Here is an 18,597-nt window from a genome sequence, read left to right on the forward strand (position 1 = left end):
TAGCTGTACACAAACAAACACACAAACTCACTTCTGCGCGGACGCACTCTTGTTGATCGTCAGGTTGTTGGCGAGCTGCGCGAGCGACGAGTCCAAGTCACCGGTGAGCACTTTGCTCGGTTGTTGTTGCTGTTGTTGACCTGTTGAGTTTTGTTGTTGTAAATGTTGTTTTAAGGGCCGATTTTTCAATGCTTGGATAAAACTTATCCGTCCAATATAGTATTACACGATAATATTAAAATGTCACGTTAAGTGTCAAATACGGGCAATTAGAATACGTTTTTAAAATGATAGTTTTATACATTATTCGACGAATAAGTTTTAACCAAGGATTGAAAAATTAGCTAAAGAGCTGGCTAGCTAAAGAGGCTTTTAAATTAGAAATAAAAGGCTCTATATACTCTACCGCACGAGAAATAAATAAAATGGTATTTAAGTTCAGATGGTAATGGAAAGACTAGCCAATTATAAGATAAACTGTTGTATCAAAAAAACTTAAAAAAGTAGTTCGTGAAGTTGAACTTTGATGTAGGGATCGTTAAAACTGTTGTTCTAAGTGATCCATTGAAATGTTACATTTTTTAGGCCTGACCTTGAGTTTTTTAGAGGACGCAATTTTATTTTTTTGATGTGTAGGGGGGGTCAGTGTGAAGCTAAAACCAAGTTTGTGGGGTCGCCACCCTTGTCCCATGGCCGCCATCTTGAAAATAGCGGTTGAAATGGTTTTAACGATATATCTCTTAAACTATTTATCTGATAATAAAACAATTTTAACATTATTTGTTGAAAATTAAATTCTCTACAACTTTGATTCAGTAACTTTTTGCCGTAGAACTATAAATAAAAAAGTTATGAGCGAAAATGTTCAGAAATTAGAGCTATTTATATTTTTCAATAAAACTTTTTTTTATCATTTTACGAAGAAATGATATAAGACTATTTTTGTAGATTGTTTTTCGAGGAACAACTTTTATATACAACATTTTTTCATTACGTCAATAGCTAAGGTTTTACAGCGCTCAGAAGTGAGTACTATTTTTCAGTAGTAACTATACATAATAAATTGGCTATTGGCTCTTTTCCCAGACTCTCTCTTTTTCAGAACATTTCAGCCCTGCTTTTCGACGTAAAAAAAAACGCACTTCCAGACTCTACCTCCTGGGTTGTGGGGAAAAGATTCAATAATTAATTATTAATAATATTGTAAAATTAATTATTAAAAATATTATTATAACAAAAATAAAATAATTACTGGTGACAAATTATTATTAGTACACACATAATATATCGTATTCTGTATAGTAAAGAGTACTTAAAATAGTACTCACTTCGGATGGCTGTAAAACCTTAGCTATTTACTTAATGAAAAAATGTTGTAAATAAAAGTTGTTCTACGAAAAACAATCTACAAAAATGGTCTGATATAATTTCTTCGTAAACTTATAAAAAAAAGTTTTATTGAAAATATAAACATCTCTAATTTCTGAACATTTTCGCTTATAACTTTTTTGTTTTTAGTTCTACGACAAAAAGTTACTGAACCTAAGTTGTAGAGAATTTAATTTGCAACGAATAACGTTAACATTGATTTATTATCAGATAAATAGTTTAAGAGATATATCGTAAAAACCATTTCAACCGCTATTTTCAAGATGGCGGCCGTGGGACAAGGGTGGCGACCCCACAAACTTGGTGATAGCTTCACACTGACCCCCCCTACACATCAAAAAAATAAAATTGCGTCCTCTAAAAAATGCGACCCCAAATGTAACTTTTCAAGGGACCAAAGTCACATTACAAGGGAATTTAAGTATGGAGGTTATTATGTGAGAAATAAGAATATCCTTGTTGAATAATTGTTGTATTGAATCGGTAAAAAATCTATAAGCTTGTTGAGAGCTAATAGGTATACGGTGTAGGTAAAAACCTATATATTTCAATCAATCCAACGTGGGAGGATTGATCTTAGCTATAATAAAAAAAATCAAGCTAAAAACGTGAATGTAATGTTTATTCACATACATTTTGTGATAGTATGTTATTTAGATAAAACTTTGTTTATAAGAAAAAAAACGTGATTCATCGCATGCAAGCTTAATGCGTTAAACATAAAATGTATGTAGTTCGCAGTCAATTGATTCAAAAAATGAGTTTCTAATTATTCAATGACAATTATTATATTAAGACCTGATGTTTGTATTATTGTGGCGAATTATAAATTGTAACAATCTTATGTGTAACACAGATGATACATTGCGAAATAAAATCTAGCTGTAAAACAAAAAAAATCAACAATATAGCCATGCATACAACACGACTTTGAAACACAAAACCTAAACGCTGAAAAATTAAACACAAATTAATAACAAAAAAAAAATGTACAATTATATACAGTGCAAAAAAAAGCTCGTGCTAAACACCGATCTATATCGAACCCATAGCTGCCATCGGCACCATCGGCTGCCTGGCCGGCGAGCCAAACATCATCGGCTGGGCCATCGGTTGGCCCATCGGCTGCATCACGCCCATCATATCGCCGAACGGCTGGGCCATCGGTTGGGCCATGGGTTGGGCCATCGGTTGTTGGGTGATTGGTTGTTTGGCGGGCGATCCGCCGAGGGACATTCGCATGACGTCCTCAAGGTCGTCGAACGCGGACTTTGGCTGCGGGTTGGGTGGTGGGGGGCGCGCGGGGGACGCGGACACTGGCTGCGGGTCTCCCATACCCATGAACGGGTTCGCTTGCGTGACACGTTGTGCGTGAGTATGGCGTACGGTCAGCAAATAAGGTGGGCATATTTTTTTTATTATAGGGTTTATGTATCAATGTCATTGAAATAATTTTCATGAACTTAAAAAAATGTTATTCAAGCCTATTTCTTTACATGTTTGAATTTAAACTTTGAATATGACACATATTGATATTGGAACCTTAGCTTTTTCATTCATTACCCAATACGCTGACCGTACGCAAAGAACATACATATAATATAATTATTTATACACCATCACCATAGAAAATTAATAAAAGTTATTGGGGTTACCATGTGTCACATAAAATATAGAACATTATCGACAAAGATACCAGCAAAATAGTCATTTCTTGTGCAATATACCAAATCTACATTAACCAACCGCTCTGAAGTTCGCACGAACCGCTTACATTACTTAACCGAGGTCATTCACCGCGCCTAACCACCGTGAAGTTGACACATGCCAACCCTTGTGAACACATCGCCGCTCACCTGTCGCGTCGTTGCCACTGAAAACGTTAGTGAAGCTAGCCTCAGAGACGAAACTGTTGGCCGACGTTGCGCCACTTGTAGCGCCACTCGTCGCTGGGAACGTCGCCGCGAAACCGTTGCTCTGTTGTTGCCACGCGGTGGCGTTCTGTTGCGGTTGCCCGCCTAGAAGTTGCCAGTGGTAACAATGCAGTACATGTCGACGTTTTTTGTTACGTTGGTGTGAATGATGGGTGTTATTTACCCGACTGCGGTTGAAAGTGGATGCTTTTCAAATGTGGCAAATGAATGTATTTGTTTTGAGAGAAACATTTAGAATGTTCTGGAATGAAAGTGGTTCGATGGATAGTCTTGATAGTCTTAATCGTGAGAGTAACACTGGAAACTACAATGAAAATGGAGACTGAAATGACGAATTGTTGCCAAATGACATATTGGAATGTTTTATGTTAATTATGTTCTATGGAATGGTATATCGAAATGAAGCATCGATAATAAATATATTTAGCAGTCGGGTATTCATGAATAATAAATTCTACAAAGTTTGAAAATCGTCACATTCTTGGGAGAACCAATGAAAATAATTTTCTACAAATAAAAAAATTGCATTGCATGCATATTTAAAACGATATAGAAAATTTAAACTAGGGGATCCTAAGTACTGCATCGATATTTTTAGCTTTTTCCTTTGAATACTTACCTACTGCCTTGTCTGTGCTTTTATACTAGGTGCAAAATTATTTTACAGTGACAAAATTATTATATACACAAATTATGCCTCTTCACCTTAAAAAGCGTTTAATATTGCGTGTACTAAATGTTATTAATTTTAACTACACACATTATTAATCTATAACATTATTTTGTTAGAACTACGGTATTTACATGAACATTGAATTAATTTTTACGACATATTATTTAATAAAATTATTTCGATTCCCACTATAAGGACACATTTTTTTTACGTAGAAATAAAAAAAAGAACAGAACGTCTGATCTGATCAGACGGAATAAAGCGTCTTCGAACTTTACTTTTTAATTACCTTCCTATTTTCACCCTAATAATTTGTCCTACATCAAAACGACCGATAATTATTAAGTTTTTCTCGATTTATCATATACCCGATTTTTATTTTCTTCTTATTTTTCCTACACTTACCTCCAAACATGTCAGCGAACGGGTTGCCGAGCGACAACAGATCGTCAGACGCCTTGCTCGCCGTGCTCGTAGTGTCTGACGGTGTCGGACCGAACAGATCGACTATGTTCTGCGTCTGCGTCTGCGGTTGGGTGGACAGGAACGGGTTGTTCGCTGAGTTCGTTGGCGATTGGACTTTATTCTGTAAGAGTTATGGTCGATATTGTATTTATTGTATGTTATTGTGCGTTTTCTGGTCGAATGTTGATATGGATATGGGAATTTCGTCCTTATTTTGAAAGAGTGTAGGTCGATTTTGTAAGAGTTATGGTCGATATTGTATTTATAGTATGTTATTGTGCGTTTTTCTGGTGGAATGTTGATATGGGTATGGGAATTTCGTCTTTATTTTGAAAGAGTGTAGGTCGATTTTGTAATTAACCTGGTTTTTCGAGATGGTGCGTTTTAGGGAGATAGGATTTTGAACTTTATTCTGTAGGGAGGTAGGTCGCGTTATTAACAAAATAAAATAGATGGTAAAAAAGGTACTAGATATTTTGCTTTAAAAGGAACTAAGGGAAAGTGAACTTAATTCTGAAGGGCAGGATTCGTGATAATTAATAAATACTTCATGATCAAGTAATGATAACATCCCTTGTTGCAATCAAATGTTACGTTATTGCACATAAGATCCAAACAGATAAGCATATACAAGTCCCATGATATGCCTTACAAGCAATACATATGTTTATAATCCCACAATCTTGAATAATTTTTTAGGCAAAAAACGAAGTTTACATACAAAAAACTAATTTTAAGCTAAACATTTTACGACGGATCTGGACATCAACGACATAAATACACAAATGACACATGATTCACCAATGAATGACACAAACTTTCGCGCAATAAATATCGTGGTTCCCATAATGATTTTTAACCCGATTTAATTCGCACAAGACATAAAATGACAATGACAACCCTGCATATGCTTGAAATGACATCACAATAAACAAAATCCTATCAAATTACCTTAATGAAGTGAACACATTCAAAACATCACACCCGTAGGTATTCCAAGTAATTTATGAACAGACTGACAAATACCCTCACAAACTTTTAACAATAACAATATGCCCGAACATAAAAAGCCCATGAGACCCAAACGGACCCAACAAGAGCGAAATACTTAAATTTCCTTACAAATAACTCATATATTTGTGTGACGTCCTCCTCGCCAGTGAGCCCCTCGCCTTGGTATAAGTGGACCTGTGGATTTGTGCCCTATGAGAATTTGTACTACGTTATTGTGATAATAGGATTGTGTCGTGCAATTTTTCTATTTATTCAATATCAATTAAATTGTCTTTTCTCGGCTCCTCGGTTTGTTACTTTATTTCAAAATTTTAGGGATAAAAGTATTCTGTCCTTCTCCCGGTTCTAAGCTCCCAACAAATTTTAAGCCAAATTATTTCAGCTCTTCTTGAGTTATAAATAGTGTAATTGTAATGCGACTTTCTTTTATATAAATAGTTTAATTATTATTTATTTTTTCACGGATTCTATATATAATCCTGCAATGCTATTATTTAATCTCATTAAGTTTTTGACGACGAAAGCACTATTTCATTATATTTTAGAACAATTTAATACCGGCCTGCTACTCGTCCAACTTTTACTATAATATACATTATTGTTACTTACCATCGAGCAATGTTTTTATAATTTCTGTTTATCACCTGATGATCTCGAATAAAACACAGGAATTTACGTCTCTAAGACATCTTACAATAATATGTTATCTTATTAAGCTATTGCATAGCTTCTATCGCGAGCCTTGAGCGCGGGGACCGAATCGAGAAATTCCGTAACGAAAAAACGTCACACTCCCCACGGGGACGGGCGCGGAGGTGTGCCTTGAAGGCATAGCATGTTATAGCTTTACCGCGGCAGTCCCCGAGTGCCACACGTCTTATTTTTCTCCCGTACCCACCTTGTACTGGTTCATAGCGGCCTCTTCCTCAGCCAACGCCTGCTGCCGCAGCGAGTCGTCGATGAGCAGCGATCCGTTCGCGTGCGAGTCGATCCGTCCCGCGGCAGCCGCGTTTCCGAACGATGATGACGTCGATGATAGAGCGCCCATCACGTTCGCTACGTTCTTTTGCGCGCTGCAATTGAAAAAAAAAGATATATTTTTAAAATCGCAATTGATAAAGGGAGAGATAGAAATTAGATTTATTGGTCGCTAAAATACAATTTGTTCTGCTATTGGTGTTGTTGTTTCGACATTTTTATAAATGTCGATGTTAGTTTCGTCGTTGTTGTTATTGATTTTGCTATTATTAAAGACAATGTTTTAAATATTGGTGTTCTTAATACTATCGTTGCTAGTATCGCTGTTACTGTTGTTAATATAGGTGTCAATGTCGATATTGCTGTTAGTTATAGTGTTTTATTTGTGGTAGTATAGTTGATATTGGTGTTTTTGTTACTGTCGATAATACTATCACCGTTATCGTTAATTTGTTTTATTCTTGTTATTATTGAAGCTGCTTTTAGTGTTATTGTTCGACTGACCGGTTGGCTTAGTTGGTAGTGGCCCTGCCTTCCAAGCTAGAAGGTCGTGGTTTCGATTTCCACCCTGGGCAAATATTTTTTAGATGAAAATAGATGTTTGCTCTGTGTGTTAATTATCTACTTATATAAGTATTTATTTAAAATTATATATGTATGCGAAAACAACATAACACAAGCGAAAGCTTAGTATGGGATCAGATCGTGCCGTGTGTGAAAATTGTCTAGAAATATTTATTGTTCTTGCTTGATCACTGTTACTGTAGTTAGTAATGTTCTCACCTGGCGGTCTGAGTGGGCGTATTCGCAGCGGATCCCCGCTTGCCTTCAAGCGTAGCGAGATGTCCCTCGAGCGCGTCGAGCAGGCTGCTCGGAGCACGAGTCAAGTCGGGGATATCGCCCTTGTCTATACCCACGTTTTCTGCCACCTGTAACGAGTAAGAACATATTTTGTTAAAAATATAACACTCAATTTGAACATAAGTGCTCCTTTTTTTTTTTTCAAAAATACGTCAAAGGTTGAAGACAAATTCCACAAGTGTAAACCAATTATTAAACAAACGAATTGCTATCTTTCCCTCAAACAATATGTGTGGCTATTCAATATCAATAATTAATTCCTTCATATCCATCATAATATATGAGCTTACTTAAAATGAAACATATAAATCGAAATATAATTCCCTCATCTTCATAATATATCTTACCTTACCAATAATATATCTTATCTTACCTTAAAAAACACACTAAAAATTAGTGTCCGACCGAACTTTCGGTTTCGGTTTCGGTTTCGGCCGAGTTTCGGCCAAAAATCAAGTTTCGGCCGCAGTTTCGGTTTCGGCCAAAATCGGCCGAAACTTTTGCCGAAACCGAAACTTATTTCGCAAGTTCAGTGAACTTAGTTCACACACGTTCACGCTCGCCTAACTTCGTTTTCCTCGGCAACGCTTTGACGGACGCTGTCAAAACGTTGGTTGACCCACGCTGGTGGAAACAATTTTTGATTATCTATGTTGAGATTGGAACTGGGTGTAATAGTAATTAATAATTATTATTTTTATATAAGAGGTACCTAAAAGAGACTGATTATTCTTCTAAAGTCTTCTAAGTACAAATACCAATCCAAAGTATTAAAGACTCTTTAATAAAGAGAAAGATCTCAAAATACCAAAACTTAAGTATTTAAAGTAACAGTAACAATTACTGATTTGATTTAGATGACTGATTTTACTGAGAACTTGATTTGAAAAAATAATAAAAATTAAAATTGTTATATTATTAATATTTGAAAAATATTATTTTTTTTATTTTATACTAGATTTCCACCCGCGGCTTCGCCCGCGCAGTCAAAGAAAAACCCGCATAGTTCCCGTTCCCGGGGGATTTCCGGGATAAAACCTATCCTATGTCCCGGGGTAAAAAGTAGCCTATGTCCTTTCTCAGGTATAAAAATATCTCTATACCAAAATTCATGCAAATTGGTTCAGTAGTTAAGGCGTGATTGAGTAACAGACAGACAGACAGAGTTACTTTCGCATTTACCTATAAATTTGTTGTAATCATTTATTTAATCCATACGATTAAATTAAATTTAATATACTATGTTTTCATTTCATGCCCTAATTAAGGCAAAATAATAGGTAAAATGCACCAAAGTTCAGTATTTTTAGAAATTTCATACTTGACCACGTGAGTTTCGGTTTCGGTTTCGGTTTCGGCCGAAACTGAAGCCACGGCCGAACATTCGGTTTCGGTTTCGGTTTCGGCCTGGAAACCAGTTTCGGTCGGACACTACTAAAAATTAGCATTTTATCTTACCTTCAAGAACTCTCCAACTCTATCCATCCTAATCAGGAACTTCTTATAGAGGTCGAGAGCCTCGCGGCAGTTCTTCTTGTTCATGTCAAAGTATTTCTCCAACAAGTTGATTATACCGTCGTTGTAGCACGCGAATAATCTGAAAACGAATTCAATTTTCATCACTTCAATTTATGTTAACATAACTTCATCTCAGATAAATAATGGTATCCGATTTTCATAGCAAGACTGATCCTACTAAGGACAAAAAATTATTTAATATAGAAAAATCTGGCCCATAAGAAAATTAACTTGAAATGTTTACAAAAAATACAAATTTAAACTTAAAACAAGACAACAGCAAATACAAGAAAGTTCAATCATTTGATATATGTTACAAATAAATATAGAATACTAGCGGTCCGCCCCGGCTTCGCCCGTGGTACATGTTTACGTTTTCTCAACATAAGAACCATCCTCGTACTTCAAGGAATATAATAAAAAAAGAATTATCGAAATCGGTTCAGCCGTTCTCGAGTTATGCGCTTACCAACACATTTTGCGATTCATTTTTATAAGAAAGATTATATAGTATAATAAATATAGTTTCCCAGCCCACCACTCCTGCCAATAATTTAAACAAACAATTTAAACAATTTATTTATTAATAATATCCTGAAACAAGAACTACCCACACTTACCTAATGAGATCTCTGAACAGCAACATGAAGCACATGTTAATGACGCCGTTGGTCAGATCGTTGGCTGTGCAATCGAACTCAAGCAACGCGTCCAGCTGAGCCTGCAGCACTGGTAAGGTTTTGAGCAGCTCGTCTGCATTCATCATGCGGAGGGAACCTTCCTCTTTGCTGAAATGGTAAGTTTTGGGGTATTTAAAATCTATTTTGCATAAATTTTGAAAAATATGACTAAATCAGTTGTCCTGAATCATTTTAAGATCCTATACTAATAGGGTTTTCTATGTAGCTGTTACTTTTAAAGAGAAAAATATTGAATAAGGCCCCGGAAGGTCAATAGTATTGTTTTGCTCATAATAGGTGAATGCCCTATTGTAGTCTTACTCATTTGTAAACATGAAATAGAAAACCGAACAATTTATCTTTATATTACACTTTTTAACGTGGTAACAGTATTCCTAACAGAAACTCATAAAATAATAAATGTAAAACTAAACTCACCCCCTCTTAACCTTGCAGAAGTCGAAGGCGACAGTCCTGTAGGATAGTGCCTTCTCGTTGAGGTATTTGGCGTACCGCCGTATGAACGGTGACATATCATAGCCTGAACATTCAAAATGGTATGAGAGATGACCAAGGACTTGTAGATACATGTAACATTGAAATTACCCATTGGGAAGTGATAGTGAAGTTCTGTATATTTTAAACTATGACTTCTATGGATGATCTTTTTCTAATTCTATTTAGTCTAACATGCAACAGACCTTTATTTTTGAATAGAGAAAAATCTTTTTTTTTCGCACATGGGCTTTATGTTTTAACCTGTGTAACATGAAAACCTTTGTATCTAATTAAAGTTTACACATAAACTGTTCCTTCTTAAAGTCAAAATAATTATTAGGTGCTCATGAACTGGCTCAATATTTTAGAATGCCATCAAAAACTACCCAATATTTACATGAAAAGTGCATAACGTGCAAATCTAATCTACGGTGCAATTTGCTGACCTGTACGAAGGTAAGCGTCAATGTAATCCATGTTATGAATTATATTATACCCGATTAACGAATAAGGACTCTATTCAATCAACATTAAGTCTATTTTATATCGGAACATAACTGAATGGTACCTATGAAATGTACTGAACGTGTTAAAAATGTATTAAAAGCTATTCTAGATGACTGAAAAGGTCTAACCCAATTCTTCAACATCAGTTTTTCTCGCGACCGAATATCCGAGAATTGAAACTGCTAACACATACACACCTAGAAGTGTATATTTAACATCCATCAATAATTCAACTAAAGGCTCCTATATCATAATACTCTATAGTCTATTCAGTAATCTCAATCATGATTGATTATTTTTTTTTTTCATTATGATATATGAAATTCATTTATATCTATTTCCAAACCGACATGAAACATTGAAGAGCACAACATTACAGCAAAATGTTCTTCAACTGCGAAACAACACAAAACATCACACGAACAAGCAAGCATAGGCCTATAGTCTCTATATCTATCCCACTCATATTTATTAACGTAATCTTACATAACGTATATAACATGAAAACGAAATCTCAGTTGATTATCCACTTGGGTCAAGGTGGTCGGGCAAAATTCGCACGATAGAAGCTCTTAGAACAATACGAAGAAATACTACTGTAATGTCGAATTTGTATTTGTTATGACGTGAGAAATTTCATTACAATGGGGTATTACGTGTTTTATACAACTACCCTATAATAAATCTAAACAATAGATGAGCGAGAGACAAGCTTTTCAAGTTAATTGATTTCTCTCCCTCATTTCAACCTTTTTCATGACTTCTTTTGAGACATTATCGTTAAAATGGAATATGATACAATTGCAAATGCAATGGCATGGCAAACAGAAACAAAACCAAAGCAAAGAACATCGAGGTGCGTGTGCATCACGTGCAATGAGTATGCTTAATGCACCAGAGAAGCGTGTTTATTTGCGAGTGAACAACACACAAGCCGCAGTTTCGACTCACCGATTCTGGCACCGGCGGCGCCTTCCCGAAAGCCAGGGGAAATTAGAATTCATAGTTAGAACAGTTTATAGTAAGTGTGTGGTGTGTAGCGGTTGATTCATATTGCAGTTTGGCTACGGGGAAGACATATTCTAGGGAAGTGATTTATTGCTTTTGTAGCAACCCTTTTGCTGACTCGTACATATTGCAATGTTTTTCCGACCCTTACCCTAACGTTAATGTAGTTTTTACAGCTCGAAATGGTGTGTATTGTATTTGAGTGTTTTTAATTTAACAGAATTCGTATAGATTATACCTTATTAAAAGCGTTCTTATTTCTTTCACATGAACGTAACAGGAGGAAAAAAATCAGAAAAATTAGTTTTTCATGGTTGGGAAGCTAAACACATAACTACCTTTCTTTGGTGGTAATAAATGTTGTAAAATAACAAGTGAGTTAACTACGTTAAAATTGTATAATTTCCTATATCGTAGCAATATACTTGCAAGTAATCATCCGAATCATTGCAATCAATTACGGTATTTAAAGAAGAAACTGCTTATTAACTCCATTAATTTATGTATAACATATCTGCAATATGAATCAACAATAATGCCACTTTTACAATAACCTAAAATTGTATGCATTCGTGCTCGGAAACCAGTATTATACATTCGTCATTCAATAAATCTTATCTTATAGAGCGGTTGCATAGACGTAATATTTTGGTGAAACAAGTTATCGTATTTTATATGCAGTTAAGTGGCCTTACCTGTATTTCTAGTCGCTGAATGTATTATAATCTGTTGTGATATAATAAATAAGGTCACCTCAACATGCGCGCATTTTATACAAGATATTATTTTGAGACGAGTGCGCTAATGCTTTCAGATAAAGATGTTTATAAACAAGTTTTGATTAGGCGAGAAATAGACAACATGCCAGAGATATAGTCTGTGGGTGTAATACTTTTTTCAGATAATAAAAAACAATGAGTTTACAGTAAATGATCAAGGAAATAAATATTTTGCTCAAACATTATTAAGAATTGATCTAAATGATGCAAGATCTTAGTATTGGCTAGATATTTTGACACACTCGTACGAAGTAGAACCCAATTAATTTCTAGGTCTACCTTCTTTTGAAAGGTAAAGTGAAACTATAAATAAAAAATACAAACAGCTTTGTAAAAATAATATTGAAACCGGACAAGGTCGTTGTCAATTTTCAATATTTTTAATGCTTTAATTACTGGTTTCCACACACGATAAGACCTCCGATAAAACATAATTATGTATTACGATAAACGTAATTTTATAATTGAACGTCGATTTGACGGATCAATGAATCATTATCAACACAGTTAAAAGGACAATTATGTTTTTGTTATTACGACGATAATAATTCAATAATGTTGCAAATAAAATGTCTATTATCAGCCAAGTGGGCAATCTATGGGAGCATGGCTCTATTTATAGTTGTTATTAAAATACATAATAAACATCGGTTATATTAATGCATTTATGCGACCTTACCGCAGGAACTTAGTCACGTAAGTAATAATTTATAGATTAACATATTTATTCTGAATATAAAGTTCAGAAGTTATTAGATGAGATACACGAAGGGTTTATGAAAATGTCCATAGATTTATTTATGTTGATATTATTAATGTTGATCGATAAGTGTACGAACTTTGCTATTATTTACTAATAATAGATATGCCATATTAGGTAATAACCGAAAATCCGAAGAATATGGGCAGAAATTATAACAAGATTGTGATTCAAAAGGGCAATCTCGATTTGCAGCAGATCGCGATAGTAGGATTCCGATAGATAGTCTGACAGCTAGTCCACTATTTCCCACGATATACATGATTTAAAAAGGGCAAATGACTGCGCTTTAACCAACAATGAGACAAAGCTTTATAAATTACTAGATTTCCGCCCGCAAGTACGGGACAGATTTTAACGATTTTTTCACTAATAGAAAGCTACATTCATTACGAAGTAGGTAACATAAGCTATATTCTATTTCTTTTTTAACCTCGGTCAGCCCGGAGGGATCGGTTAGTTGAATATAAAACATCTTAAATACTGATAGATCCACGTGTTACGGATACAGTGCCAATTAAATGCGACCACCAACTTATTTTACCCTCTTTCTTCTATACTTCGTTTTTTTTAACTACCTACGTAATTTTAAAAACTAAATCGAATATAAAACAACTGATTTAGAGAGACACGTGTTACGGATACAATGCATTGCGAACACTGCACCATCTCTTGAATTCGTGTCAAAGGTCGTCCACGTAATATTAGCGAGTAAGCGGTAATGGACTGGGATTGTTGCCGTAGGTCGAGAGTTCGAGAACATTGGGGTCATTAACTGCATTGTAGGTTATTGCATTACAATTGGCTTAATTGCTTTAATCAGATCTGAATTTAGCCAAATATTTACATTTTTTCTACTAATTCCTTAACTGTCTTACCACAAAAAACTTTAGGCACGGTTTATCTTTAAGCAAGGGTTCTCTTTGATCTGGTTTTGTCGTATTTCACACAGACAACTATTGAAGTGACATATCCCTGATTTAAAGTTAGACTGTGTTTAAATTGTTTTGTAGTAATACCTTAGACTTAGATCATTAAACCAACTTTAATGCTCTAAGGGTAATACCGTGTCTACAAGTTCATATAGGGAAAAAAAGTTAACCTAATATAATATTGTAGTTCCTAGTAGTTCTACCAGGAAACATTGTTGTAATTATTCCGATAGTTACTAAAATAAACAACAACATACAAGACCGTAAGTTTTCATGTGAAGTGTGTGTTACCTTTATACACTTCCTCTGTATACGGAAAACGTTTATTTTACTATGAAAAAAAATGTTGTGTGGTTTTATGAAACCACGGTAAAAGTGAAACTGTTCGAACGGTTCCGAACACTGCTTTGTGTAGCGCATGTCGCGTGACGGTCGGCTGCCGAGTAGGTATACCTACTCGGCAGCCGCGATACACGCGACAAGCGCTACACAGACCAAAAAGTTTGAGACGATGTAATAAAAGTTTCACTTTAATTATAATAAATACAATAGAATACAATAAATAAGATTTTTCAACGTTTGTACCGCATTGAAGTGACACATAGCTGACCCTATTTCAATGTGTATAACTGAGATTTTTCTATCGTTACACGTACAAAACTGGTTATTGCTTATAAATATTAATTCTATGTTGTATATTTCTTAAGTCACATATTATTCAATTTAATTAAACATATCGTAACAAATTTTGCGATACTGTCTCGTGATAGATTTATTTACTTATAAAATGTACAAAAATCAATTGGTTAAAATAAATAAATCAAAAAATATTCCTACAAAAAGCACCCGATAGTGAACACAAGTTTTAATTCTATTATGATGTTTCCCCTTTCTATATTAATTTTAAACGTAAGAACTTCATATAACTCTCCCTTATTCAATAGCAAAATAAAGCTCTACAATGTTTAACCATCCGTCCACCGAGCATCACCAATGTCAGCATTGTATATCTCTATACAAGAAACACGGAATTATTCGATTACTAGATTTCCGCCCGCGGCTTCGCCCGCGTTTTCAAAGGAAAACCCGCATAGTTCCCGTTCCCGTGGGATTTCCGGGATAAAACCTATCCTATGTGTTAATCCAAGTTACCCTCTATATGTGTGCTAAATTTCATTGTAATCGGTTCAGTAGTTTTTACGTGAAAGAGTAACAAACATCCATACATCCATACATCCTTACAAACTTTCGCCTTTATAATAGTATTAAGATATTAAGATATAATACCGCATCATCTCAGCTGCTCTAGTTCAAACAATGCTACTACATATAAATTATAAGGATCAATGCAGTAACTCGAATATTGTCGCGACCAAGCTTAGGTCAGTGTACTGTGTAACCATGTATTTCTCTAAGCATTGGTAACTAGCATTCAATATCCCTATCAAACAATACAAGAAACACGGAATCAACCAATTATAAAACCGCAGTTCATCTCAGTTGCTCCAGTTCAAACAATGCTATATGGATCAATGCAGTAACTCGAATATTGTCGCGAGCACTAAGGTCAGCGTGTCGTTGAACTTTTACGGTCGACATAACCATTAACCACACATAACCCAACTTTACTTCGTTTACGGAACTTTTAACAATGCATGGTATACATAGATGTGTGTAATATATGTAGCCAATTATCAATGTGGTATTGGCAGAATATTATGCGTCTGAACTTTTAACAATGTATGCTATACATAGATATTAGATTCATATTATATCTAGCCAATTACCAATACGGTTTTGGGAGAATGTTTTATTAAATTCTGTTATATAAATCCTGTACCTACTCGTCGTCAATTAATAAATTTTTAAATGGAAACTTTTAAAATTCTGATGGTCTTTTTCTTATATGGACTGAAGTATAATTAAAGACCAATTAAAAAAGTACCGAAACAGTTATAATTTGCTTAATGCTTATACAGTGATCTTAATAGGCCATAATAAATAGTTTTACCCGACCCCAAAATATATCTCTAATCTATTTTTTAATATTATTTTACCAGCAACGAATTAATTTTAACCAATTCAATCATATGCTGAAACGAATCGAAATCTTTTTTGTAATTTTTTTTTTTCAATATAAATTTATAGAAGGGTACAAATATACCTTTCACTATCACTAGAGACGGTAATACAAAGATTAATTACTCCTCTCGAATGCTAGAAAGCTCAAATATCCTCTTAGACTTATTGATCCAAGACCATAGGCGCCTTTTAGAATCTCAGTCATTTTTTTGTTAAACTTATTGCAACGAATATCAACTTCTCTTCATACATTTTCAACTAGCTTTGTGATTTGTCTTACTTTTTTGGGAAAATAGAGGCTTTATACTAATAATTGACCTGAAAGAACTAGTTTATGTTTAGTTATCTGTAGCTCGCAATCGACCTATCACAACCATTTGCCTTGATAACCACGGTAACATATTTTACTGAATAGGACGATATTCTGCGAGGCATGACAAGCGAATATTAAAAGATAAAATATGACGCTCCAAAAAGCTAATTTCCTTGAAATGGGCCAACCGTTCTATATTCCCGACTAAGTTATAAGTCGGCTGGAGACGCGGCCAAAACGCCTGTAACATCTGGGTCATTCAGCGCAATTTAGGGGTGCGTATTCACCCCCCGCCTACATCGCATTAATAAGACAGTTTAATTTGTTTTAGAATTACCCCCAGGAAAGATAATATTGCCAAATTATCTTAGTTTCGTAAGGAGATTTATGTGTAACTGTATTTTGGGCCTGTTCGGCGATTACCCAACATTTATAGACTTTGAGATATGTTTATGCATACACGGGACGACGGAATAAAGTTATGATTGGAATTAAATATCAGCTTTTAATTTTAAATAACAATTTGTTACATTGACGTAACAGCCCTATAATACAACTCAATACATTAATAAGACGGTCAATATTTTTAACCTTTACATTCACATTTGACCATCTATTCCTCCCTTTCTTAGGCGATTAACACACGGCACCGCGCACCGCGGCGGTTGGCAGTAGGGAATGCAATCCGGATTACCCGAAATCCGATAAATCCGGATGTTGCTCGAATTTAAATAGGCTTTTAAATCCGGATTTAAAGAATGGAATCCGGATTTTTCGAACATATTAGCACAGTATTTCAATATTTATAGGTTCTAATGTTTCTTGCGTTAGACGATAGATGGCACTGTAAGTGCATCCCGTTCCCGCGCAAGCAGTCGAATTTGGCGCGAATCGCGACACGTCGCGAAGCGGGCCTAGAAATAATACGTTTGAATTTAGATCTTATCACATTGCATTACTGTTGACTTTTGTTTACAACAATTTATCACCATTTGAAGCGTCGACTGGAACGTATTTCAGCTTACGCTGAGAAATAGAAGAAGTAATTTGTAAAACTGTGGACTTGGAAAGCCGAAATAATCTTCAAGTGTCTGAGTCTGAGGCTAATACAGTCGAATCGTCGACAACAACATCGAGACAACGCGAATTGACTGAATCTCAGCATCTTAGTTATAGAGACAAATTGGATCTGGAATTAACAAAAATAAAAATGAATGGAGTTGGGGAAGAAAATGTACCCAGACGGCAGCCAGAAACTGACATACTCAGCTTAGTGCGGGTAGAAATGGCATTATTTGAGGAAAGTGGTTCGCGAGGCCGATACTTGGAGGCCGCCTACAAACATCTTTTATGCATCCCACCAACAAGCGTTGAATCAGAGCGAGCTTTTTCCGCAGCAGGAATCATCTGTAACCGAATTTGCAGCCGGTTAAATGACACTACATTAGACGCATTGTCATTTTTGAGGTCTCATTTTATGTCTCAAAAACAAACTACAACAACTATTTTGTCTCTCAACCCATGGGCTAGTATGAAAGTGCGCGCACGTAGGATCGCAACTCCCCATACAATTGATGGGAGAGACAAAATAGTTGCGGAGACAAAGTTGCTCGTGCGCGCTAGCTCTTAGTAATAATCTGTTTGCTCGTTGTGTTCATGAAAATTTGAATTTTGTTATTACTGATTTTGATAAAAATAAGAACTCTGATGGAAAGACTGTCATCATTACTAATAAAGAATGAAAAAGCAAAATAGGATTTTGCTTACTGATTTAGAAAATTGAAGCTGTTTCGTTTTATATGTTTGTATATGATGAAAACTCTGTTTGCAATTTATGTTGTTTCTATTATCTAAGAAAATATTAAATGTTTTGTTATAATGTTTATGTCTGATGGATGTGACAAGGAGTCTGCTTTATGTTTTTTCTTTACCAAAGTGAAGTAAAAGTAAAAGTTTTTATTTTATTAGAATTTTAGAGTTTGTCTAGTTAATTTCTAGGTATTGAAAAATATAAATACATTTGATTTAACTAAGATTCATGTTTTTTATTGATTTTACATAATAATAAACGTTTCAAACGGAAAAGTTAAATTTTTCATTAAAAATCCGCTAAATCCGGATTCTCCGGATTATTGTATAAATCCGTTTTTCAAAATCCGGATTTTGTAAAGTAAACGGATTTGCATTCCCTAGTTGGCAGTGAATC

The 18,597-nt window shown here is 35.0% G+C and overlaps 1 protein-coding gene and 1 long non-coding RNA gene across 8 annotated transcripts in view; both read right to left on the reverse strand.

Moving 5' to 3' along the window:
• The window catches only part of LOC149479616 (uncharacterized), a 137,820-nt gene that overhangs the window by 27,870 nt on the left and 91,353 nt on the right, over nt 1-18,597 (reverse strand). The window lies entirely within an intron of this gene.
• The window catches only part of lap (phosphatidylinositol-binding clathrin assembly protein lap), a 45,850-nt gene that overhangs the window by 12,405 nt on the left and 14,848 nt on the right, over nt 1-18,597 (reverse strand). For 2 of the 7 annotated variants that reach the window (XM_089708077.1, XM_089708073.1), the window contains exons 4-13: nt 11,469-11,489; nt 9,951-10,053; nt 9,453-9,620; nt 8,773-8,911; nt 7,237-7,382; nt 6,374-6,548; nt 5,584-5,649; nt 4,402-4,582; nt 3,246-3,407; nt 32-140 (exon numbers count right to left, since the gene is read on the reverse strand). In XM_089708077.1, the coding sequence (XP_089564203.1) occupies nt 32-140; nt 3,246-3,407; nt 4,402-4,582; nt 5,584-5,649; nt 6,374-6,548; nt 7,237-7,382; nt 8,773-8,911; nt 9,453-9,620; nt 9,951-10,053; nt 11,469-11,489 (1,270 nt within the window). Of the gene's footprint in view, nt 1-31; nt 141-2,435; nt 2,742-3,245; nt 3,408-4,401; nt 4,583-5,583; nt 5,650-6,373; nt 6,549-7,236; nt 7,383-8,772; nt 8,912-9,452; nt 9,621-9,950; nt 10,054-11,468; nt 11,490-18,597 lie in introns of all 7 variants that reach the window. The other 5 variants (XM_089708080.1, XM_089708074.1, XM_089708079.1 and 2 more) reach the window with 5 other exon arrangements.

The sequence above is a fragment of the Colias philodice genome, chromosome 20 (genome assembly GCF_061535455.1).
Source record: "Colias philodice isolate Cphi_HAF_F1 chromosome 20, ilColPhil1 Martin Lab GWU primary, whole genome shotgun sequence".
NCBI classification, from domain to species: domain Eukaryota; kingdom Metazoa; phylum Arthropoda; class Insecta; order Lepidoptera; family Pieridae; genus Colias; species Colias philodice.